Here is a 24,259-nt window from a genome sequence, read left to right as displayed (position 1 = left end):
GATGAGGATGGAAAGAAATGGTGAGTGCGATCGCTAACGTCAGAGCGTTAGACAATACGGCCACTGGACCGAGATTAAACCTAATGGCCAAAGAAACCCGACCTTACGGTAAGCTGTTTTATGTCAGTTTTTATCACTCCGGGGATTTAGGTAAGAACGTTTTTTGTGTTATTTGTTCTTTTGGTTGAGAATATCTTTTCTCTACATCTCATGTCATATATAGACTCATACCACAGTTTTAATTTCAATTGATTGTATGTATACAAGGGACCATTAAACCCCTTTTCGTTTTAAAAGTAGGTATTTTTGTAACTTGTAAAGTTGGATTGTTTCGTTGAGGAAGACTTAATGTTGTTTGCCATTTAATAGCATCTGAAGTACAAGTATGTATTACCTAAACCTAAGATAAGCTTCGATCATTTACCTAGTTAGTATTTATCAGCCTCATGTTCACATAGCGTCGCCTCTTCAATATTTTGTTATCGTCTTTTGTCTTTTGATCTCACACATTTGTTTTCCTTTATTTTGTATTGAGTTGAATGAACTCATTTTACTATGAATTATTATAAAACGTATATTATAAAACTTGACGACACGATTATTTAATAAAATTACTTTTTATGTTCAAAATGATTTATTTTAATAACCGTTTGTATCAGGTTACTTGGACCTGCTTACACAAACTTGTTCCATTAATCATAGATAATTATTACTACTCCTAACTATGTAAAACGAATTAAGAATAGAAAATCCTATCTCTAGACTATTATTTCGAGGATTAGATAAACATAAAATTTCAATCGCTACTTAGCAAAGTCTCATTCTTTTTTAACTGACTTCAAAAAAAGGAGGAGGTTATCAATTCGGTTGTATTTTTTTGTTTTAATGTTTTTTACCTCAGAACTAAGTCATTTCTGAACCGATTTGATTTTTTTTTCTTTCGTTCGTTAGGAATGTCTTCAATTAGGTCCCATAAGCACCATATTAGGATCTGATGAACTGATCCTAGGGAAATCGAGGGAAATCTTCAAATATTGTAGGGGACACCTATGGTAATTTGGATATATTTAGTAGTAACTTGTGCAGTTGCTCTTGAAAATCATCATTTGGTGAAGTGGAACTGATGATGAAGACCACATTTGACTACCGGAGCTACTACTCAATAACAAGTACTTCACGGGTTGAATTTCAATTACTTTAACACAGCTTCTAAGCAATTTATGCTCCTCGTAATGCATAGGTATGATGAAATCGTCTTTGCATCGGGAAAAGCAATCTTTCGTAAAAGATAACGAGCAGTTGGCATTGAACTATTGTATCTTAGATTATTTACACTAAAAAGCGTAAAAAAATATATAAATATTATAACAAAAAATTGAACCGACTACAAAAAAACTATGAAAATAATTTTCTACCAGTCTGAAGTCGGTGCCTCAGCACGAGCCATCTTTCTTGGAAAAATTCTTGCTCGATGAATAGCAAGATTAACAATACATTTTACCCTATTCATGCTACAAATTATACTATGGGTTTATTTTTTACGAGTTTATGTATTGCATTACAGATTCAGTTACTTACATATCGTACCAGTAATATTGAGATTAACTTTTTTTAATATTGAAGTACCTATAGTGTATTAAACTAAGTACATTGGACACTCTGCAATTAAAAGTGTTGAGATTTACTAAAATATTATTGTAGATGATCCATCATCAATTATTGAGGGTGTGGGGTTGGACCAGCTCTTATCTTCCGTATAATGTATACATGCATAAAACGTCAAGATGAAGCAAAGTTACACCGAAATTTAAGTATTAATATCAATAATATATTAATAAATAAATATCATAAAGCCGAGTTTAGACTTGCAAGAAAAATCGTGCAAGTTGCATTACATTGCGAGGCCGTAAAGCAAACGAGTTTGTAGTGGTCAATCGATCGCCGCAATGTAATGCACGATTGCACGGTTGTACGATTTTTCTTGCAAGTCTAAACTCGGCTTGAACGAACATCGAAGCTTGGCCTGCGCTAAAAGGCAGTAATTATAATTCCATATCGCCCCTAACTGTACGTCCACACATAAACAACGTGCGGACTGACAGAGTACATTGAAAAGAAAAATTGTAGCAATATAAAACACTGGCGGTTCCCAGCGGGCCGTAATAGAAAACAAGATAAATAAGCCCAAGCGGGGTCAAAGCACGCATGACGAATGGGTCCATATTAACTGGATCGCTATTTTATCTGGTTAAGCACTGCTGTGAATCAATGATATGATGCAGAAATATCAAGGTTATTTTGTTTGCTAATATTGAGCTATATACAATACCTTCTAGACAAGATAAAGTACTTAGCTAGGCATAATAGACTGCAAGTTTTGGATAAAAAATCAAAAGATAAATATGTCTAATAAAGTGAAGAATTTGGTTTAAGTTTTATTTTCATAGAAATATGGAAAGATGAGTATCCATAATGAAGCCAAGGTTCAATCACCTCGCAGGTTTTATTTATGACTACAATAATTCCAAATTTATGGATTCCATAAACCAAATTAAAAGGACAGGTCTGAGCCTCGCAACGGTTTTTAGACACGTTGTTTTACTTCTACAATACAAAAGGATTTGTAATATATCACACGACATGAAACACCTAATGTAGGTTTGTGGGTGTGTACTCTTCTGACGTTGACATTTAAGACAAAGACACAACAACCATGGTCAGGCAATTAAAGGATTGCGGCTTCGAACCTAGTCTTTATTTTGACATTATATTTTATACATTCGGCAAGTCGACGACGAAAATAACGACAGAAAACATTCTTAGGAAAGCAGTACATACGCATCCGCAATGTACAGGCTGAAGATGATCCTTGTGTGAAATCTTGACTGTTGTTGAAAATGCAGTACTTAAGGTTAGTTTGTTTTGGAGATTTTATCTTATCTGATATAATGATAAAACGGTTAAAGTACAGCAATCTTTCCCTTTAAGGAATTCATAGAATGGAACTGGTTTGAACCGCGTTTCCTTATATACGCAGTTGCGGGTCAAAAGTTTCAACATGGCTTTGTAAGGCAAAATGGAATTAATTACGTATAGGTATTGTAGAATGTAGAGTTTTGGATATTTGTGTCAAATTGAAGTTTTAACGGTCTTAACCAGAGGCTTCTGACGCTCGCGATCGCAACCAAATGTCAGTTTTTGTATGCGTTTAACGTGTTCATGCTGTGGGTCTCACTACACCACACAACAAGTTACAATAATAAAGAGACCTCTCTCCAGACTGATTTATGCCTGCGGATGGAAGTTCGAAGGAAAAGTGATGGGTGTAAATTGTATTCATGTACAGTCAAGGGCATAAATATAAGTACGTTACCAAGACGTCAAAAATATCTGTACACCTTTATGCCACTAACAAAAAGATTGATGTTATATTTACATGAATTTGACGCTATGGTTGTATAGACACTTATTTATTCCCTTGACTGTACCTATATGTATTCGAATTTCGAAATAACGATGGTACGATGTAGAGCGTGAACGTGCTAGATTTTCATAGATTCGTAGTAAGTAGGTAGATCACATATTAGATGTAGGTGGCGCTTGGTTCACTCCAGTGCCAAATAATCAAAAATGTACAAAAATTACTATTTACTTAATAGTCTGACAATTTGCTTTCAGTGATCCAAAATATCAATTTCCAAAAAGTTTAGCCAAGCAGGCTCTATAGGATGTAGGAGTAGGTATAATAGTAAATATTGAGTAATTAAAAAAAATAGTTATACAATACACTTCATTTAGCGATGATTTTAAAATTGGCCACTGATTTGAACATTATGAAAGTAATTTTGATATCGATGAACCGAATTCAATGCAAAAATCTTTTGTTTTATTAGTAATGCACTTCCAAAAGTTTGTTGAATGAATTGAGAGTAAACAGTTATTTTATGAAACCAATGCCACTGTGGGCGTTGGAGTGTCGTAAAAGCCACATAAGCGATTTTACGATATCACGGGAGTAATCTAAAACTGCGTATTCACTGCGTTTGTCTTAAAAAAGCCATTCAATGCGCCAATAAATGCACGTATAAAAAACACATGCAAGTAACTTTCGTAAACAGTCATCAAAAGGCACTAAAATCTTTATGTTCACATTTTTGGGCACTTGGGCATAAAACGAACTAGCTTTGAACGCGGATTTGCTCGCGTAAACCTAAAATTAATTCCGGGATTCAACTAAATTCCCACAGGAATTCCTTGAAATTACGTCGTATTATACTGAGCGGCAAAAAATAAATGTATGCAGTACCTAGTAGGCAATTTTGTACGTAAAATGGGCCAAATTTTGTACCGCTGAGTATATTAAGACCCGGGCAAAATTTCATGTCTTTAGACTACTAGCCACTAGGCTAAGATTTTCGGATTTTACACGGATCGTGTTTGATTTGAATATCGGGATAAAAAGTAGTCTGTGTGTGTAATTAGCTATGTAATAACAAATTTTATCCTCAATCCGCAAAGAAAAAAATATTCTAAGGGAATGTTCATTTATTATTAAAAAAAAGAAACTACATTTAAAGATTTTTTTTTTTTGTCCTTTTTAACCGACTTCAAAAAAAGGAGGAAAGGAGGTTATCAATTCGGTTGTATTTTTTTATGTTTGTTACCTCAGAATTCCGTCATTTATGACCGATATTATTTTTTTTGTTCGTCTAAGAATGCTTTCAATTAGGTCCCATAAGCACCAAATTAGGATCTGATGATTGGATCGTAAAGAAATCGAGGGAACTCTTCAAATATTGTAGGGGCACCTATGGTATTTTCGATATATTTAGTAGTAACTCGTTCATATTTGCTCTTGAACATCATCATTTGGTGTAGCGGAACTGATGATGAAGACCACATTTGACCAACGGAGCGACTACTCAATAACAAGTACTTCACGGGTTGAATTTCAATTAGGTACTTTAACACAGTTGCTAAGCAATTTATGCTCATCATAATGCATATGGTGAAATGGAACGGGTGGTGAAGCACCAGGACTCCTCAATAATGAACGTCTCTGCATCGGGAAAAACAATCTTTCGCAAAAGGTGATCAGCAGTTGACATTAAACTATTGTATCTTAGATCTTTTACACTAAAAAGATTGTTTTTTTTTTATAATAATTATTTAACCGACTTCAAAAAACCATGAAAATAATTTTCTACCAGTCTGAAGTCGGTGCCTGAGCACGAGCCAGCAGGAGTGATTGAAGCCCAATATACACGTTTAGTATGTAGGTGAGGTAGACGACTATAGATCCACTCCTGCTGGCACGTGCTGAGGCACCGACTTCAGACTTGTAGAAAATTATTTTCATGGTTTTTTGTAGTCGGTTTAATTTTTTATTATAGTTTTTTTTCTTTTATTTAATTATTGTAAATTATCGTAATAAGTATTTATTTTTCGACTAGATCCCATATTATTCGGTACCTTAATAGCGTTTCACAGCGTAGCGAATTCACTGGTAACTTCGAACGACGAAACTAGCTTTCGTCTCCCCATAAGGGTATTCCTTATCCTAACATTAGTAATGGCATGACATCAGTGTAGCGGATATGGGCGAAATTGCCTTCACCCACTGTGTTTACGAGAAACAAACGCTTCACCGTTAGGGTCCCGTTTTTACTGGATGTTTATTAACTTCATTTTGTGTTTTTGTTTACTTATTTGTATGTAATCTTGAAAATATACTTTACCTCATTATTAATGGGCAAAAGGGGAGATGCGTACGTTGATGTGACGGTTAGGTTAAAAACTTTACTGCACTCATTATTTACATTTACACAATGCTTTTAGTTGTAAAGAGAACAGTCAGTTTACTTGTTTTTTGAAACTGCATACTTATTTATCATGATGTACATGTGGTTTATTAGTTTCGTCATATTTTCAAACAAAATAGTATGAAGGATACGAGTGCAGAATTTCGATGGGGGCACAAATCAAATACCTAGTGTTTTTTTTTGATAAATCATAAATTTGTGAGATTAATAAGAGGAGTGTAATCGTTTTTGTTTTTTAAATACTTAACTACGTTAAATTTAATGTCCCGGTGTTTGAGACTTCCAAACATAAAGTTATTAGACCAATTTTATGAACTCTTTTATTTCTTGCTTAACTTGCTTGCATGTCAGTATGAAGAAAATGTGTAGTACAGCCAAAGAAACGAAATCGTGTACAGGGGTGGAACTTTTGTATGCGATTCAGTTTCCTCGAATGGACAGCTAGTATTATCTACTCAAAGTACAATAAGGTGAGGGCTTAAAGTATGATTTTTGAACAATATGTTCTACTGGCTGAGATGTAGTATGACACCTGAACGTGTAAAATTGTATATTGCCAAAAATATACGGATTCTCTGTTCTTCAACAACTATTCGGACTTGGCCAACTTTTTTGTCAAGTAAAAACCACTTAAAGGAGCCGTCCATATAAGTGACCGGGCATGTGGACGTCGTCCGTTTGGCCGTCAACACTTCCGCAAGGATTAGCGAAACTAGAAAGAAAGATATGCGGTATTTGTAAGAAAACAAAAAAGAAGACCTATGTAGTACCTACATTGTTAGACGGTTTTGACTGCTAGACATTTCAGAGCAGTGTAATTTACAGGCTGAATTTTAATAATCAGACTTAAAAGTTAGTCTCTTTGTGAAATTTTATTACAATATTTAATAGGCTGGTGAATTTTTCTAGTGTCTTAAATTGTGTATTTATAATGGCCAAAAAGGATTTCATAAAGGTTAGTAATAGGTACTGTTACTTATTTAAATAATTATGTGTGGTAAATAAAATTTATCAGTTATTTATTTCGGGAATTACGGAAACGGCTCTAACGCTGTTAAGTGGGGAGGAAAATAATCGATCTAGCTTTTGATCTCATATCTGGAAAAACGCATGTTTTCGAGTTTTAGCCCAAGCGAAGCTCGGTCGCTCAGCTATGTATTTTAATTAAGCGAAAGAGTCGGCTATGTATTATTCCAGATATCCAGCTACCTACATACCAAATTTCATGACTCTAATCCAAGCCGTGTTATTTCGAGATCCAGACGTCCAACTATCTACTTACCAAATTTCATCCAAATGAGTCCAGCCGTTTTAGCGTGAAAGAATAACAAACATACACACAAACTTTCGCTATTATAATATAAGTAAGAAGTAGGATAAAATCTTATTATTTTATCTACATAGGTATTTTTTTTTCTAAATCTTAATACTGGGTAGTTAGTGGTATCAGAATCTATTGAAAGGTATACCTTACCAGTGATGCAGAAGATCAAACAACTTTTGCAGTTGATTATAAACTGATTTTAATTATTAAATGCGGGTTTATATTTGGTACTTAACTATACATGCTATTTACAATGCCGATGGGTATAGACTTTTACCTACTATAACGAGTATCTAATCTTTCAGATATGTGGATATGAAGATATGAGGTACAGACAACGCCACAAATAAAATAAAACTTAGCCTTAAAGTATGGGAAAACTTAGTACACATAAGTATAGATAGTGAATGTCGTCAAATCATCATCATCAGTCAATTACGTCGACACAATAGATAGATATACCTATCCGTTTTAATAGGGGAGTAATTTTTCATACTAAGCGTATACCTTTTACTCAAAAAAAAAGCTTATTCAAAAATTGTGATAAACTCAGAGAAGCGAGCCCAGATTTCATCATACCGTAAGGCTAATAATTTCTCTTCTTAAAAAAATATAATTAATATTTTTCTTTTCACCCAAGGTCCCAAGGTAGTACCCAATCAGGCTGCTATGATTTATTTCAGTTGAAACAACAATTTCAAATACCAATAAGCATTTGCTGAAATGTTTATTTTAATACAAGCTTTTTTGCTAACTGTTTTTACATTAAAATTACAAAATTGATCACGATACGATTAGGTACTCGTACTCACGATTAGGTTTAAGTTAGGGACAGTTTAACTAGTTTCGATCTTTTCGGAAGACTTTTCTCAAGGGTGAGTGCGTTCACGACGATGGCGCCTCTGCTCAACCCCAGGCACGCACCTGCACGGCAGGGATGTTATAGATATAACATTTCGGATCTGGGGATACGGATATATGTCAAACATAATACCGTTTAGGGATGTTAAACTATTGCGGATTATCCGATAGTTTAGGTTTCGGTTACGGATATTGAAATAGTAAAATACAAATGTAAATGACTTGACTTTAATCGTAATAGAACAGTTATGAGTCGTAAATTACGACTTAGCAATAGAAAATGAACAATAGATGCAGAAGACCTTTGTGCTGCTTATGTCATATTGTCATTCCATACAACTGCCAAAGAAATCATAGTGAAATTTATTATGAAAATGTCCCACCCTGATACGCGATTTAGTTTTCTCGATTCTACACTAAATTTCAAGTCAATTCGACCATTACAAATTACAAGTTGATAAAAATTCACTCGTATTGAAGCCCATAAATAGATATGGGTTGAAGTTAAATAAAAGCTCCTAAAAACGCTGAATCCCACTTACATCTCCTAAAACTCCATTGAACATACTTTCTGGCTCAAGCTGGTACTTATTACCAAAGATTAATAGCGCAATTACTCATTGTGACGTTGATTTGCTAAATGGTTACCAGTGGCTAATGGATCCGCCTACTATCTGCGAAAGCTTTATGGAGAAAAGAGACATACCTAACTCATCAGAGACTTGTAACGTGCGTGTAAAAACTTAGAGATTTATGCACGTACTAGTGTTTGCCCGTGGCTTTGCACGCGTAAACTATTGGAACCAGCAGTTGCATCGAAATTTAGGGATTATACTGGATTCCCATGAGAATTCCCATCAGCTATATCGTGGATTTTACTAACTTGATTGTAAATACCTGCACCATATTTCTTTTCTCTGATGGTAGCGGCTGAAATGACGAGATTTTATACTGATCGCGTATTAATATCGGGATAAAAAGTAGTCTATGTGTTTTTCCAGATGTCCATGTCCAGATCAACAAAATCTAGCTGTTTTAGTGTGAAGGAGTAACAAAACAACCGACGCACACACACACACACACACACACACACAAACACACACACAGACTCAGATTTACAGGTAGTGTCCAAAGGCCGCTTCGCTCTCGGATAGTTATATAGATTTCCGAGTGACGACCAGCAGTGAGCGAATATTCTATTGTGTGGAGCACCGTGCATCGGTTTAATCAATAAAAAGTAGAGCCAGCAAAAGTATTATTCTATTATTTATATTCTTTCAATTTTTTTTCAGATATTGTTATTGGTGGTTCCTTGTCAGATTGCCGCACGGGTCTTGACAGGCACGAGACAGGCCAGGCTCAGTCTAGCCGAGCCGGAAGTCACGAGCTACTACAATACCGATATCGACGGTAGGACATAAACTGCATGTATCATCATCGGGCTCCTGGTTTTTCACCGAAAATATTTTTCCCAGATGATTAACTTCCCAACTGTTTCATAAGGACGATTTTTTTGAAACTGTAACTTATTCAGCTTATATGTTTTAGGACTATTCTGTACGTTAGGTTATCGTTACAAGGTACTAACAGTTTTAAAAAAATCGTCCATATGATACAGTTGAGAAATTAATAATCTGGGACAAATATTTTCGGCGAAAGAGAACCATCATCACCACCTCGGGTTAAGAGCGTGTGTTTGTTACTCCTTCTCACTAAAACGGCCAGACGGACTTGGATCAAGTTTGGTTTGTCGATAACTGAACGTCTGAAATGGGCTACTTTGGACATGAATTTTGGGGCAGGTTTTATGCAACGTCAATGAACCCAATCCAGTGCGTTATTTTACGAATTTCCACGGAAAGTTTCACGACTACCCGGAATTTCAATTCCATGCTGTAAGTCCTGTTCAAGGGTTTGTGTGAAGTTCCCAACTCGCACGAATACATGTCTACATGCCTACCGTGCTAGGGGCTGGCGACGGGCAGCTGTGGCGCGAGCTAGTGCTACCTACCAACCGTAAAACGGGGATACTTTAAAATGCAGGGGCTACTTTAGAAAACAGTTTTTACGCCATTTTCTTATTTTTTCTACCCGGCTCCCCGAAGGAGGGTTATGTTTTTCGAGCGTATGTATGTATGTGGGTATGTATGTCCATTTCTTTGGTCTTCGCTGCAGCCTAAACAGCTGGACGGGTTTTAATATATGAGCTATCATTGGATTCCTCATAACTGTCGGAGTGACATAGGCTATATAATATTTCAACATGGCGTATGCGAAAAAAAAATGGCATAGAAATGAAAAATAATAATTTTGTATTGTAACAATATGGGTATCAAATGAAAGCTAACAATTACCCGACTGCCTTAAAAACTATAAGGAAGAAAATAGGTCTAGTGGTCTAGAACTCTGTCAAGTAGCTAATTTAAAGTTCAACAGTCGGGACCCATTTAAATCGTGACGCTCAAAAATGTTTAGTATGAAATATAATGAATGTGCCCCGACTCGAACTTTAAATTATCTACCTAACAGAGTTCTAGATCACTAGACTTATTTACTTCCTTTTAGTTTTAATGGCAGTTGGGTCTTTGATTTTTTACACAATGTTTGTTTGTAGATCATCTGTGGCAGTGAAATACCCAAATCACAAATTACGTAACTTTTAACTGCATTTGCTCAATCAAGCTATGAATATTTTTGCGTTTTCATAATAGTTTTAAATCTATCAAAGTAGCCCTAAAAATTCCTAAAGTAACCCCGTTTACGAAACCCTAAATTGGCCAAATGCACGCTACTGCCCGCACTGCGGCCGCGTGGGAACTAGTGCCCAAGTTCATTCTGAAAGGCGGCCCTGTGCCCAGCAGTGGGACATTTACTGGCTGGAATGATGATGATGATGACTTTTAGCCCTTATGGTTTACACGTGCAAAACAGCGGGTAAAGTGCTTGATTTAACTTTCTTTTGCATCAGGTCACCCCGGAACGTACGCTTTCGGCTACAACGTGGCCGACTGGTCGGGAGGCAACTCGCAGTTCCGCAATGAGCAGCGGTACCCGAACGGGACAGTGGTCGGAGACTACGGCTACAGGGACGCCAATGGACGGCCGCATCATTACCGGTACATCGCTGATGAGAGAGGATATAGGTAAGTCTCATTAACTTATGAGTTACACTTTTGTCAGTGGAGTATCTTCCACTCATCCCTCCTTTGAGCCATCCTTTTCTCTTATTTGATCGATGTAGCTTCGCCTAGGTCGACTTCTACCTCTCTTCTCCTCGACCTTTCCTTCCAGAATGGTTTTGAAGAAGCCGTCGTGTCGTTTCAAATGCCTGATAATTTTCAAGCGTCAAGCATCTATAGTACCTACCTATTCAGGATTGTTCTCCGTTCGTTAACCATTCTCAAGACTGCTTTCGTGAAACTGCTCTCATTGGTCTTCCTTTTAGGTAACAGGTAGAAGTTTCTTACAGATGATATTTAATTGAAAGGCGATAAAACGAATAGTGTACCCTACGAAGGGAAAAAATATTTCTCAAAATAGTTCGTATTTGACGTAGTTCATGCTACACATAAGTATTTAAATACCTAACCAACTTAGAACAGTTGAAAACCCCTGATATTGTCGATTGAAAGTTCAACATCTCGAAAACGATTGGACCTATTTTAATGAACTATAGCTAAAAACTACCACAAGAGAACTCGCCTTTTCGTGAAGAAAACTGAATCGAAATAGATCAATCCGTTTAAGACCTACGATGCCACAGATAGATAAACAGACGAACAGAGAGATATTGGCGTCAAACTTACAACATCCCTCTTTTTGCGTCGGGTGTTAGAAAATCAATTTTAAAAAGTTCCTTGGTGATTTTGCCTTATTTATTAGTGAGATTACCTTTATGGGATGTTATGGGTTAGGTTTTTCCGCTACGTGAAATGTATCAGTATCACTCCAATACTTGAGATGTTCATTAAAAAAAATGTGAATATTTCACGAAAATATTACGGTAAATGACATTATACATTTAGTTGGTCACATTCTCATCTCCAAAATCACCCTGTACATTTTCATCTATGTGACAATAACAATGAAAATGTCTTTACAGAGTTATGCGAGATCGTCCCAGGATGTATTCTCCACCGGCAATAACCAATCCCAGTGCGAATTATCAGGAAGGAAACGAAATAACTTGGACGAGGAAGAAACCTAACACTGCTCTGAAAAACAAGAAAATGCCGTATCCGGGGAAATATATTATTTATTAGTTCCTAAATTATAAATGTAGCTACGTATTTATTTCCGAATAAACTAGTAATAATAATTAATAATCTGGATATTCGAGCTACGTCTGTAATTATTTTATACCTTGCCTTTACTTTACCTTACCTTTCGGCTACATTGACTTCAAAAAATAAGATAAAGTATTTATGGGCGGGGATGTTTAGCCTTTAAGCCGAGTTTAGACTTGCAAGAAAAATCGTGCAAGTTGCATTACATTGCGAGGCCGTGAAGCCAACGAGTTTGTAGTGGTCAATCGAATGCCGCAATGTAATGCAACTTGCGCGATTTTTCTTGCAAGTCTAAACTCGGCTTGACGTCAGTAAGATAGATTATCAATAGACAATTGCATTATTATTTTACAACTGCTAGTAACCTAACCTATTTGCCATAAGTTCATGAAAGTAGTTTTTCAAAAAAATTACAGTCAATTGTCAGTTTGAGTACAAAAATGTTTTCATATAATTTTATTATATTGTTTGTACCAGCGATTATTGAATGTAAGTTTACTGAAATTAAGTTGATTTCGCTTTTGTATTTACGAGAAGATTGGCTAAGGTCTATTTTGATCTTCAAGATGTTATAAAAATATGTAATGTTAGTTTTATCTTGATAATTTCAAAAAAATCGTTCACCAAACAGCCAAGAACCTGAGCCAAGAACTATATCTCATATCATTTCAGCTTAGTCACGAGTATTTGACCAAATTTATCCAGTTAGTAAATTATCGAGAGTTATATATTTATAAATATAAGTTATTTACCAGCATTTTTCATGTTAAAAAAGTTAAGAAGTTCAAGGTGATGGACTAAGAAGACTTTTTGACTCAGTGTACCTTTTCCTCAAAATTAAAAAAATCATAATCAAAAGTTCATTCTATATAAAGGGCTTTTTACATTCTTATTTTGAGTCTAATAACACTTTCGGAAAAGTCATTGTTGCCAAGAAGAATAGGTACTATAATAAGTTATTTCCATGTTGGTAGCTTGCCTATTGTCTGTCCTGTCTCTTTTTTTGTACAATTATTAAATCCATACTTTAATGTGTGTGTTTGTATGTTTGTCCGTCTTTCACGTCGAAACGGAGCGACGGATCGACGTGATTTTTGACATAAAGATAGTTTATGGGCCCGAGAGTGACATAGGCTACTTTTTATCCCGGAAAAATGCGCAGTTCCCGAGGGAACAGCGCGCTATAACCGAATTCCACGCGGGCGAAGCCGCGGGCAAATGCTAGTTCGACCATAAGGGAGAATACACCATAAGGTAAACATATATTTGACGCTATGGCTGCTTAGATATTTGTGTCCTCGACCAACCTGTAATCATTTTATAAGCAGTTTTACGCACAAATTTTTGATTAAGTAAATTATGCGTTTTACTCTAGTAAATTAACATATGTTATGTGAAAATTAACATTGTTACTAGGTTTTCCAATTCATTTAGAAGTAAAATCTGACGGGCGAGACGAGATGACTTATCCCAACGGGACTGTTGTAGGGAAGTACTCGTACGTAGACAATGATGGCACTCCTGTTCAAGTGAAGTACTTTGCTGACGATAAAAATTACGGGTAAGTACATTAGCAAAGTTGTCGCACAATCGCGGACTAACAGTATAATGGGGCTAAAGGGCCAGCTCCCTCCAGGCCCCTAGTCCCAGGGGCCTTCAAATGCCGACAAGTTCTCTTGATCAAGTCATAGATCCTATTAATATTATAAATGTGAAAGTTTGTGAGTGAGTGAGTGAGTATGTTTGTTACATCTTCACGCTGAAACGACTGGACGGATTTGGATGAAACGGGATAGGGATAAAATCTCTAAATAACAACCGCTGAGCTTAGAGTCATGAAATTTGATATGTAGATAGATAGCTGAAATTAAAATTCCGTGTGATGTCACACCTACGTACAGCCACACACAATCGTTAATTTGGGTCCTACTTATCATCGAATATCTGTCATTTTGTATGACAATTCAAAAGACTTTTTCAAGAAATGGGTCCCAAATTGGCGCTCGTGACCACTGATCTCGTGACCGTACACTTTTTACTAAGTCACGTGCCTCCATTCCCGAACTTTGACGCGCTTTGTATTTGTAATTTTTTGATTGATTGACAAAAAAATAACATGTTCATTATTTTCTGATAATTTAACGCACTAAATAGTTTTTTTTTACCCAGAAATCTACCCAATTCATTCGTGCCAGCTCTTGTGAATCGGCCTACATGTACCATCAACCAAATAAGTGGTCTATCAAGTTTATAACAAGTTCCTATCAAATGAATATGTCGCTAAGTCGAACTTTCAAGTTGACAGACACGTCTATTGGCATTATTGTTTTATGACATGCAAACGATTATCAACTTTAGGGTGGTAGACCACATATTTGGCTGATCGTACATAATTTACCTACGAAAAATGCCATTGTGTAACAGACAGGTCTATGGATAATTTTCATGTTGCAACAGGGCTTCTTACAGACAGTTGTTTTTAATCTCCGACACAAAAAGAGGGCTATTATAAATTTGACTGCCTGTCTGTGGCATCCTAGCTCTCAAATGGATGGACCAATATTGATGCGGTTTATTACAAGAAAGCGAATTTAACTGCCGTAGTTTTTAATTATGTCTCATTAAAATTGGTTCAGCCGTTTTTGAGATATTGGACTTTAAAATTACAATATCAGTTTATTGTGTTTGATGCTCTCCGCTAAATGACACTTAATGACGTCGTCCTTTCCTTTTTTATAAAATTTTATATTCGCAATGTCTTCGAATTATATTAACAGAAAATTATTTTCTTTGTAGTGTTGAATTGCAAAGCATCAAGGTTGTTGAGGGAAACGAGCAACCTGCTCACTTTGTCAAACCGGCGAAAACAAATTATTTGGCGAGCGATCCCTCCACCATGCTACCGGAACCAGAGGCTCAGGGCAACGTGGGTCTTGATTTCCCACCAGTCTTCCCTAAGCCTGAAGATAAGTATAAGGTCCCTAACCCCATGGACTTCTTAAGTATGAAAAGTACGCCCAAAAGTCATTGCAAAGAAGAAAAGCCACTAGAATATGACTTCGCCCGAAACGATTTGATGCCACTTAAAAATAAAAAATGTGGGAAAGATAGAGTACGGCTTTATTATGATAAACGCAGTAGAAGAGTACGAAAGAATACAGGTGCTTTTAAGGACGAGATGCCAAAAATTTGTGACCAGTTTTGACTTATTCACCAATTAAGTGTTGTTATACTTTTAGAATTAATAAAAAAAGTCCGATATGTTTTTGTTTATTTCAAAACTTTAATCAAATATATTTACAGATATTTCCAACTCATTTTGTTCGTTCACGAGCTTTTTCAGAGAGTTCTCCTGAATAAGGAGACATTCCATTTGATCAAAAATTTCTATAGGGCTATCTTCGATTTTCATAGTTTCTCCGGTAAAACTGTAGCCTAGTTTCATGTCCGCTCTGCTTACTGAAATCTGTAATGAACGCAAATTTTAATTTAAACGTGTATCCAATCGACATCTATGAAACACGTGTTGAACTACCACACAACAATGTTTTCTGTGTAAGCTTCTACCATTCTAAACTGTGCTCGATAGCGCCTGTATTAGTTACGGCAACGGAACATAGATGGAGCTAACTTTAACAGCATTGAGACCTTTTTTTTTAATAAGAGTTGTTGTTGGAATAAATGAACATAAACTTTTCACTTATGTTAATTTTGATTATTTACAATGAGGGTTTCTGTAACAGCTAGGTAGTATCGCTAAGTAGTATCGTCAGGTCCGTTTGACAACTTTAACGTATGCGTCTCGTTTGTGATTGGTTTAATAACTAAACGAGCCAATCGCAAGCTAGACTATAAAAATCAAGCGGACCTCACGATATAACGCCATCTAGCGACTTTTCGCCTGATAAGAAACCCTCATTCCTCTGAAAAAACCAATAATAATAAGTTGGCGATTTTTTTTAAAATCTGTCAGGTTTTTAAGGTCGTGAACTGTAAATTAGTGGGCAGCGGGTGGGAAGCAGTGAGCAGTAAAGCAGGAAGAGGTGTAGGCAACGTGTTTCCTGTTCATTGCGTGTACTGCGAGGTAACACTGTGGGGCGAGCGTCTTGGCAGCGCAATGAACAGAGAACAAACTCGCCGCTCCCTTGTCTAGTTCGTGGCCTTAGGAGAGTTTCCTAGACATTAGAAATTATTGTAAAAAGCCTTAGTAATTTTTATGCTTACAGTATAGTAGTAGGCCTTATCACCAATTTTACAAATCCATAGCATAATAGCATTATTTTTGTTGAGTATATTCTTTTCCGAGTCACATTTGTCTGGTTCTTCAGTAGTAATAGCAGGGTTTAAGTAAATCTAAAATGTAAAAGCAAATGTCAGCATAACTACCATATAGTTCTGACGATTTTAGTTTGTGCTTCTGCTAAACTAGACCTAGGTAAGCGATATTAGCAAATTACGCATAAGTATTAAAAAATCAAATTTGAATGGTGCTTATTTAATCACAGTAGTAGGGGGCAATTTTGTAATTATATTAGCAAAAATACTGCTCTTAAATGACAATCAATATAGTGTTCGATTTGAAATGACTAAAGAAGTAGATATTTTACTAGCCACTTGCGAATCGTAATATTCATGGATACATACTTCCATACAACTTGAAAATCAGCCCCTATCAGTTTCTGTAACTCTTGGCCAATGCCCAATAAAAGGCCCATGATTTTTACCTTTGAACTTTCCATCTTTATGGCTTTGTTCTCCATTAGTGGTAGAGTTATAGAGGCAGAGTCGCTTCCATGTGGTTTCATAATTGTTTCCGTAGAGATGCATGGCATTCGCACGCCCATTAAAAGAAAGGAAACGTTTTTGTAGCCACCATTTAATAGAATCCCTGCATCAGTCGTATGCAATAATGAGGCACTGAAAATAAGTCGTTGTAAATAAGCACTATTATAGTTTTGTTTATTGAAAATATCATTGAAAACACTATAATATTATACTATAACGAAAACAAGACTAGGTAGCTTCTGAATCAAAAAAATAATTAATATGTTCTGATATCACTAATACATAGTAATAGGGTCTTAGTGTTACTCCCACAATCAAGCCAATCAAGTGTTTCGTTTGTAAAATATCATCTCCCTAAAGCCGCAGGATTCTAAACGTATATAGTTCCCACGCGGGCCCAGTACGGATTGGGAACTTCACACGCACCATTGAATTGCTTCACAGGTTTGAGCAGGTTTCCTCACGATGTTATCCTCCACCGCAAAGCTCGTGGTAAATTTCAAATGTAACTCCGCACATGAATTTCGAAAAACTCAGAGGTGCGAGCCGGGGTGTGAACCCACGACCCTCTGCTTGAGAGGCGATAGGTCAAACCACTAGGCCACCACGGCTTTTTATAATAGGGCCTGTTAACTGTTAATCCCGAATCAGCGTTGCAATGTGACGTCTCCAAAGAGTGCCCCATCTCATAGCATCTAAGGGTACGGCGCCCCACCACCACCTTGGGGGTCAATAATAATAATAAAATCTTTATTTCGGACTGATTTGAACATCGCATCCATATCATGCAATGAGAGGCCCCATTTCAAGGCGGTCAGTGGGCGTCGCGGTGTCTCTCCATGCTCCCGTGGTGTCCCACAATGACCAGAGGAAACACGTGTGGCTTTTACTGGATAAGTCCAATTTCTGCGGGACAGCTCTCCAAACTCCCTGTTGCCAGGAACTTGTGACATGCATAAGGCGCAATCTAAAAAACCGACCAAGAGCAGGTCGGACACGCCCGAAATAGGGTTCCGTAGCCATTACGAAAAAATTAAGTAATATTTTTCTAAGGATTTCGTATTTTGTACGGAATATTCCGAGTTAAGGTATATTTTATACCTTAGACTGTTGTTTACTCTTAAACTACTAATAATTCTCAAGAAAACTTTACCGTTATAGTTTTCCTTGTAAGCTTGATATAGTACTTTAAAGTTGAATATTTTGCAAACAAATCACTGAATCGAAAAATCGTAAACCACATAATAGTTTACATATGTATTCGTGCAAAATAACAGCTTTCTAGCATTGATAGTCCCTGAGCAAAGCCGCGGACGGACCGACAGACAAACAGACAGACAGACATGGCGAAACTCTAAGGGTTCCGTTTTTGCCATTTTGGCTACGGAACCCTAAAAAGGGGCTGTTAACTGTACAAATTTACAAACCATATTTGTTCCGTTGTTAATAAAAATACAGCGTAGCAGCTTGTGTTTTCTGAAAATAAAGATGCGTTTAAGAAATTCCGATGAGGCTGCGAGTTCAATGTTATTCTGGGAACTTTGGAGTGATCGAAGTAGAAATGTTGCAGAATAAAATCCCGAGCAATCATTTTACGGCAGACAGTCAATGGGCATGTCACTGGTCTGAAAAAATATACAAATAGAGTATAAAGTAAGCGAAGGCGCCACTTTGGTCGTATCTATCATATTTTTTACGTAAAATGCTTGAACATGACAATAATTTTGAAAGCAAAAATATGTACAGATGTAGTGAATAATGTTTTGTCATCGTGTTTTGTCGGAAGAGTTCACATTTATCTTACTTTCTCAACTAGCCTACTGAAGTTTACTGCAGCTAATTGAGTAAGAAAGATAAATACGAAGTTATCCGACAAAATATGACGGAAAAACATTATTCAATAGATCTGTTGTTCCTTTTTTATCCGTTTTCTGCTACTTTATGTTATTATCTAAGTATATTATTACTTGTATGATCAGACTTCTGATTAAAAAGTTACATCAGCCAAATATGTGGTCTACCACCCTACTAAAGTTGATAATCGTTTGCATGTCACAAAATAATAATAAAAAAAAAAACTAAAATATCTTTATTTCATATTTATAGGTTAGTAGGTTTACAGTACCTGGGGCGTCCCTTTAGATAATAAATGCCAATAGACGTGTCTGCAAACTTGAAAGTTCGACTTTAGCGACATATTCATTTGATAGGAAATTGTTTAAAAATTGATAGATCACTTATTTGGCTGATGGTAGCCAATGCGATCGTGGGATTGTATTTAAATTCCATTTTTATTTACCTTTGAATATAGTTACCACTTTTAGTAATATTTTTGCAAAATTTTATCCCAGGGCAAGGAGTTGAACTTTCGCCAACAGATAATTTTTCATTTCTGTACTTCAAGATTGTTTCCGTATTTTTAATAACTAATCCCTGGAAAAAAGCATAGGACTTGAGTTATCATTTACATTTATTGTAATAATTTATTGTTTGCTATCTTACTTTTTCCGAAAATACTGTTTTGCTACTTAGCAACTTTTTATCCTCTTGAATATTATTATTGCTTTTCGATTTCGATCTTCGGTCTAAAAAAAAAGTTATAACTTTCTTATACAGTAAAAAAAAAAACTAAAACCACGTCCCATGAAAATACTTTTTTACAATTAATTTCACATCAATTTCTTTGGTACATGTATAGAATGTCGACATGATATTTGCAGCGAAAAGGTTCCACTCTGGTACGCAATTTAGTTTTATCGATGGTGTACATGTTTAAATCTTAGTTAACCTCATGACCGTATTATTACTTACGGAAGCATTTGGAGCAATGATTGTGGTCTCCACTAGCAAAATCCTCATCATAAAAGTCATTGACTATTTCATGATCTCGCTTTCCTTGCTTGTCTTGTCCCTTGTATTTCTTCATATTCGAAACAGTTTTTAGATTCTTTGAATCACAAGTATGTAGTGAAGAGACTCCTTCATCTAATAACATAAAATAAAATATTATTAGCAAAATAAAAGATACTTTAAATAATAGGTTTTTTTTGTTGATATACTTCTATTGGCATTCAACCTATATTTAAAATTTAAAGATAATACGGATTAATTTCTTCAACTTCCAAAATTTGAGACAACAAACAAACATTGAAAGTTAAGGAAAAGATTGTGGTAAAAATATGCACTATTAATATGTATTCTGTTTTTTTTTTTATATAAAATATGAATGTTAAAAAGCAAGAAGGTCACCAATAGTAAGCTACCACTATTTCCTGAAGGCACTTAAAGATAGTCTCGACATGGGAGAATTTGAGATTGGAATGTCTTCAAATCGGACTATTACTGACATAATTTTTTCTTGCAAGTGTCTACGAGAGGCAGTAATCTGTATCCTTCGGGAAATGCACGTTATCCTCCTTTTTACAGGCTTTTATTGACTTTATTGCCCTGTTTATGGTTTTTGAGTCAAATCTTGTAAGTTAATTTCGAGCCACTTTCAGTGGTCGGATTGATTTGAAATTTGGTATACATAATGTAAATTGGATTTCAATGTAAGTACACTCAACAAAAATTACAATCAGCAGAAACGTGTATTGCAAATTATTTTTTAACTAAAAGTTATTCATACAAATAAATTACTTCTAGTTCGACCTTTCTATAAAGAAAATTGTTCTTAAAAAACAATCAAATCGAACAACAACTTAAGACCCATACCAGATTTCCGGCATGCATCGCAAACAACGTGGCCAGACTCGCAAACATAGAGCACGGTTCTGGCCGACTCACCAGCACACATTGAGCAACAAAACGACTCCAGTTTCGTACATCTCTCTTCCGGTTCAGTGATGTGGACCTTAGATAAAAGAAGTTAATTCCTCTAAGACAGTACATAGTTGTCTATCTCTTACGATTTAAAATAATAATTGTAATAAGACGTAATATTTTCTTTTTTAAAGTTGGTAAAGATAGTGTTTTCCCACTAATATTATAAAAACGAAAGTTTGTTAGTCTGTTTGTTAGTTACTTCATCACGTCTGAACCGCTGAACAGATTTAGACTAAATTCGGTATACAGATACATATTTAGTCCCGAGGAAGGACATAGGATAATTTTTATCCCGGAAAATTGTATAATTCCCGCGGGATAGTATAACCGAATTCCACGCGGACGGAGTCGCGGGTAACCTCATGTAATAATTCATATATAATATTTTGCCAAAACTCTAATAAAGTGGGTTTGTTTAATGCCTCTCTTATGTATTACGTCGATGTCATTCGTCAAGTTTTTTCACAGGGCTTTGCAATTTAACCTTTAAAAAAAGAAATATGAACTCAATAATTAACCAAAAATTTTATTACCATGTGGTGATATCAACAAATTAAGCAATGTGTCGAAGTTAACTGAAAGTGTATACTCACTCAGTCGCTTCGTATTTTAAGCTCACATGGCATTTCTAAATAATCCTTTTAATATTTGTTTTATTTGAATTATTAGCACTCTGTCCACTTGGCACTGTGTTCTTTACAATTGTGAGTTGTCATAATAAAATATCACACATGATCTCCACAAGACCACCACGTCTTGCATATTGCAATGCTACTTTAGCATGTATGTATTCACAAAACAATTTGCATCGTGTTAACTTGTAAACCGATCTTTAATGTTTCGCAAAAGTAGCTTATGCAGTAATACATAATGAGGGGCAAAACACAAGATAATTTATCATAATGAAACGTAATAAAAACTCAGTTTAACCTGTAGTTAGTGGTCAAAGTGAGGTAACTAATAAGACGACTAAAATATCAACCCAAAAAATACGATAAAAAAGTGTCATTTGCGTGTCGAATCATGTGCACTTTACAGTTACGTAGTTGTTTATGCTTTGATCGACTATTACTCGTTTGCTTGCAAAATAATATACAGGATGGCTCAATTAGATCGGTCAGTATGGGAAAGTCTGAAACTATAGGCATACGAAGATCTGATCTTAGGAACCATGTCATTGATTTAATGACAAGAAAAACTGCATTCATATATTTAAAAAAAAAACTTGTACTCAACTCCGAAATTAAACCCGGACGTTTTGAAAAATAAAAACTTAGGTACATTATATAAGAACACGAAAACAATGCATTTTATTCATTATAGATATCGTGTTTCATAGTAACATTTATTGCTCATGACCTATACTATTGATATCCAAATAGAAAAAAATAATGTGTTTTTATTATTCACAACGACGTTTTTTAATATTTGAATGCAGTTTTTCTTGTTACTATAATCGATGACGTGGTTCCTAAGAATAGATCTTCGTATGCCTTATAGTTTCAGACTTTCGCATACTGACCGATCGAATTGAGACATCTGTATAGCTTAGACAGTTTTCTTTCTAATTTTGTTACATACATAAGTAATTAATGTTGAAGCCCGTTGTCCTGTAAATACTCGTAGGTATGGTAGTTGAATACGGTTAAAGGTGAGGAAATACTAGTAACCGGGCACTTTGTAGATAGCGATGCGTCTCAGTGTGTTGTTTGAATTTGTTATAAGGAAGGCGGTGTCTATTGTTATTCTATACACTATCTCATGGTAAAGAGCTGGTGCTCTGTTTTAAACAGTTCATAAAGATACACTGGAAATTTCTGGATTTGTATGTGTCCACTTTAAATCGAAAAGGGTTTACCTTTCTCTCCATAGTAATTAATAAATACAAGTCTATACAAGTTTACAAAATTCTTCTGCTTCTGTAATTGACGTAAGAATTTGACACTTAACCAACTTTTTTAATTAATCTAACCTCCAACTAAAACGTCGGAAAAAAGCGAAAAAAGGCAAAATTACATATCTAGCTGTGAAAATTTAATTTCCACTGCCTTTCTTTTTAAAAGAGGGCCTACAGCAAACGGTGTTGCCAATATCTGCGTGTCTGTCTGTCTGTCTGTTTGTGGTATCGTAGCTCTTAAACGGGAAGACCGATTTCGATGTGATTTTTTTTACATGTAAGAATCTTTATTTGTGGTAGCTCGTGCCGGTTTTGAGGTATTGAACTTCGAATTGAAAAAGGGGAGGGTTCATTTTTTCTTAGTAGGTTACGTTATATCTGACTCATAGACTAATTTTGCTTTTCTGTTTTTCCAAGCCTTTTGTCATAGAAGTAATACTTTTACTTAGCTTTATCACAAGTATTAAACTGGTATTTTGTTATGATTCATGACAATAACTGAAACATAACATAATGTAGAGCACAATCAATCACAAAAGAAAAAAATCGGCCAAGTGTGAGTTGGAGTCACGGAACAAGGGTTCCGTACAAATTTATAGGTATCTATGAATATCCAGTGTTAGCAAAGCGATAGACAGATACATATGTCCGATAGATAAACTTAGAGCTCTTCAAGGCTAGAGTGAATAGGCTGTCATTAAACAAGTAAATAAATGAATAAATATTATAGGACACTTGAATCCAATTGACTTAGTCCTAGATACTAGGCAACGGATAAACATATTTATATAGATAAAATATACTTAAAATACATATTAAACATCCAAGACCCCGAGAGCAAACATTCGTAATATTCATACAAATATTATTTGTCACCCTTGCAGTACGGAACCCTTTAAATAATATCTGTACCTATCAGGATTTAAGATTTCACTGTATATTCTGGTAGAAGAAACTTTTATGACTCGAACAGTTTTATCGGGTCTTCGGTAAAGATAATTGGCATAAAACAGCTCTGCTGTTAAAGATTATGCAATAGTTCAGCGTAACCGTTAAACGCGTTATGCGTCTACAACAGCAATGAATACTGCATAACATAAACAAACTCGTTTTAGAGTTTACTGAAAATAAAAAAATAAAAAACTGGCCAATGCAAAACGGACTCGATTATTCTGAAATGATCTTAAATTCTTTCAAGCAGAGGGTCGTGGGTTCGAACCCCGGCTCGCACCTCTGAGTTTTTCGAAATTCATGTGCGTTTTTACATTTGAAATTTACCACGAGCTTTGCGGTGAAGGAAAACATCGTGAGGAAACCTGCACAAACCTGCGAAGCGATTCAATGGTGCGTACGAAGTTCCCAATCCGCACTGCCGCCTCTAGAGGAGGCCTGTGCCCAGCAGTGGGACGTATATAGGCTGGGATGATGAAGAAAAAGTTTATTAAAAATTTATTATGAT

General features: G+C 35.7%; 3 protein-coding genes across 9 annotated transcripts; 2 read left to right on the top strand and 1 right to left on the bottom strand.

The window, feature by feature from the left end:
* Positions 1 to 6,484: 6,484 nt before the first annotated feature.
* LOC141433470 (uncharacterized) lies at positions 6,485 to 12,345 on the top strand. The gene is made up of 4 exons (XM_074095522.1): positions 6,485 to 6,777; positions 9,300 to 9,417; positions 10,976 to 11,150; positions 12,110 to 12,345. Exons 1-4 carry the CDS (start codon positions 6,754 to 6,756, stop codon positions 12,267 to 12,269), a joined length of 477 nt encoding a protein of 158 aa, XP_073951623.1. The 5' UTR covers positions 6,485 to 6,753; the 3' UTR covers positions 12,270 to 12,345.
* Positions 12,346 to 12,438: 93 nt separating this feature from the next.
* LOC141433466 (uncharacterized) lies at positions 12,439 to 15,513 on the top strand. Of its 2 annotated transcripts, none has more exons than XM_074095518.1 (3): positions 12,439 to 12,782; positions 13,782 to 13,854; positions 15,090 to 15,513. In XM_074095518.1, exons 1-3 carry the CDS (start codon positions 12,734 to 12,736, stop codon positions 15,496 to 15,498), a joined length of 531 nt encoding a protein of 176 aa, XP_073951619.1. In that variant the 5' UTR covers positions 12,439 to 12,733; the 3' UTR covers positions 15,499 to 15,513. The 2 variants fall into 2 exon arrangements, with proteins under 2 accessions (XP_073951619.1, XP_073951618.1); XM_074095517.1 differs by having other exon boundaries at positions 13,710 to 13,854.
* Positions 15,514 to 15,554: 41 nt separating this feature from the next.
* LOC141433444 (uncharacterized) lies at positions 15,555 to 22,817 on the bottom strand. 6 transcript variants are annotated; one of them, XM_074095486.1, is made up of 9 exons: positions 22,762 to 22,817; positions 20,793 to 20,931; positions 19,890 to 20,063; positions 19,581 to 19,663; positions 19,378 to 19,511; positions 18,506 to 18,703; positions 17,018 to 17,210; positions 16,518 to 16,646; positions 15,555 to 15,759 (listed from the first exon to the last, which is right to left on the bottom strand). In XM_074095486.1, the coding sequence occupies exons 1-9, from the start codon at positions 22,771 to 22,773 to the stop codon at positions 15,577 to 15,579; spliced, it is 1,245 nt and encodes a 414-aa protein (XP_073951587.1). In that variant the 5' UTR covers positions 22,774 to 22,817; the 3' UTR covers positions 15,555 to 15,576. The 6 variants fall into 6 exon arrangements, with proteins under 6 accessions (XP_073951587.1, XP_073951591.1, XP_073951590.1 ...); XM_074095490.1 differs by having other exon boundaries at positions 20,865 to 20,931; XM_074095489.1 differs by lacking the exon at positions 22,762 to 22,817 and adding an exon at positions 22,485 to 22,746.
* Between the last annotated feature and the right edge of the window lie 1,442 nt (positions 22,818 to 24,259).

The sequence above is a fragment of the Choristoneura fumiferana genome, chromosome 12, assembly GCF_025370935.1.
Source record: "Choristoneura fumiferana chromosome 12, NRCan_CFum_1, whole genome shotgun sequence".
In the NCBI taxonomy this organism is placed as follows: Eukaryota; Metazoa; Arthropoda; class Insecta; order Lepidoptera; family Tortricidae; genus Choristoneura; species Choristoneura fumiferana.
The sequence above is the reverse complement of the archived record's forward strand: the minus strand, read 5'-3'. Positions and strand labels throughout refer to the sequence as shown.

Bases quoted from the DNA above. Each gene is read 5' to 3' on its own strand.
- LOC141433470 (XM_074095522.1), top strand. From the start codon at position 6,754: ATGGCCAAAAAGGATTTCATAAAG. The intron at 6,778-9,299 runs GTTAGTAATAGG...ATTTTTTTTCAG, and splicing joins CCAAAAAGGATTTCATAAAG to ATATTGTTATTGGTGGTTCC. The intron at 9,418-10,975 runs GTAGGACATAAA...CTTTTGCATCAG, and splicing joins CTACAATACCGATATCGACG to GTCACCCCGGAACGTACGCT.
- LOC141433466 (XM_074095517.1), top strand. From the start codon at position 12,734: ATGTTTTCATATAATTTTATTATATTGTTTGTACCAGCGATTATTGAA. The intron at 12,783-13,709 runs GTAAGTTTACTG...CATTGTTACTAG, and splicing joins TGTACCAGCGATTATTGAAT to GTTTTCCAATTCATTTAGAA. The intron at 13,855-15,089 runs GTAAGTACATTA...TTTTCTTTGTAG, and splicing joins GCTGACGATAAAAATTACGG to TGTTGAATTGCAAAGCATCA.
- LOC141433444 (XM_074095486.1), bottom strand. The intron at 20,064-20,792 runs GTATGGGTCTTA...TTATGTTATTAG, and splicing joins CGATGCATGCCGGAAATCTG to ATGAAGGAGTCTCTTCACTA. The intron at 19,512-19,580 runs GTAAGATAGCAA...GCTTTTTTCCAG, and splicing joins AAACAGTATTTTCGGAAAAA to GGATTAGTTATTAAAAATAC.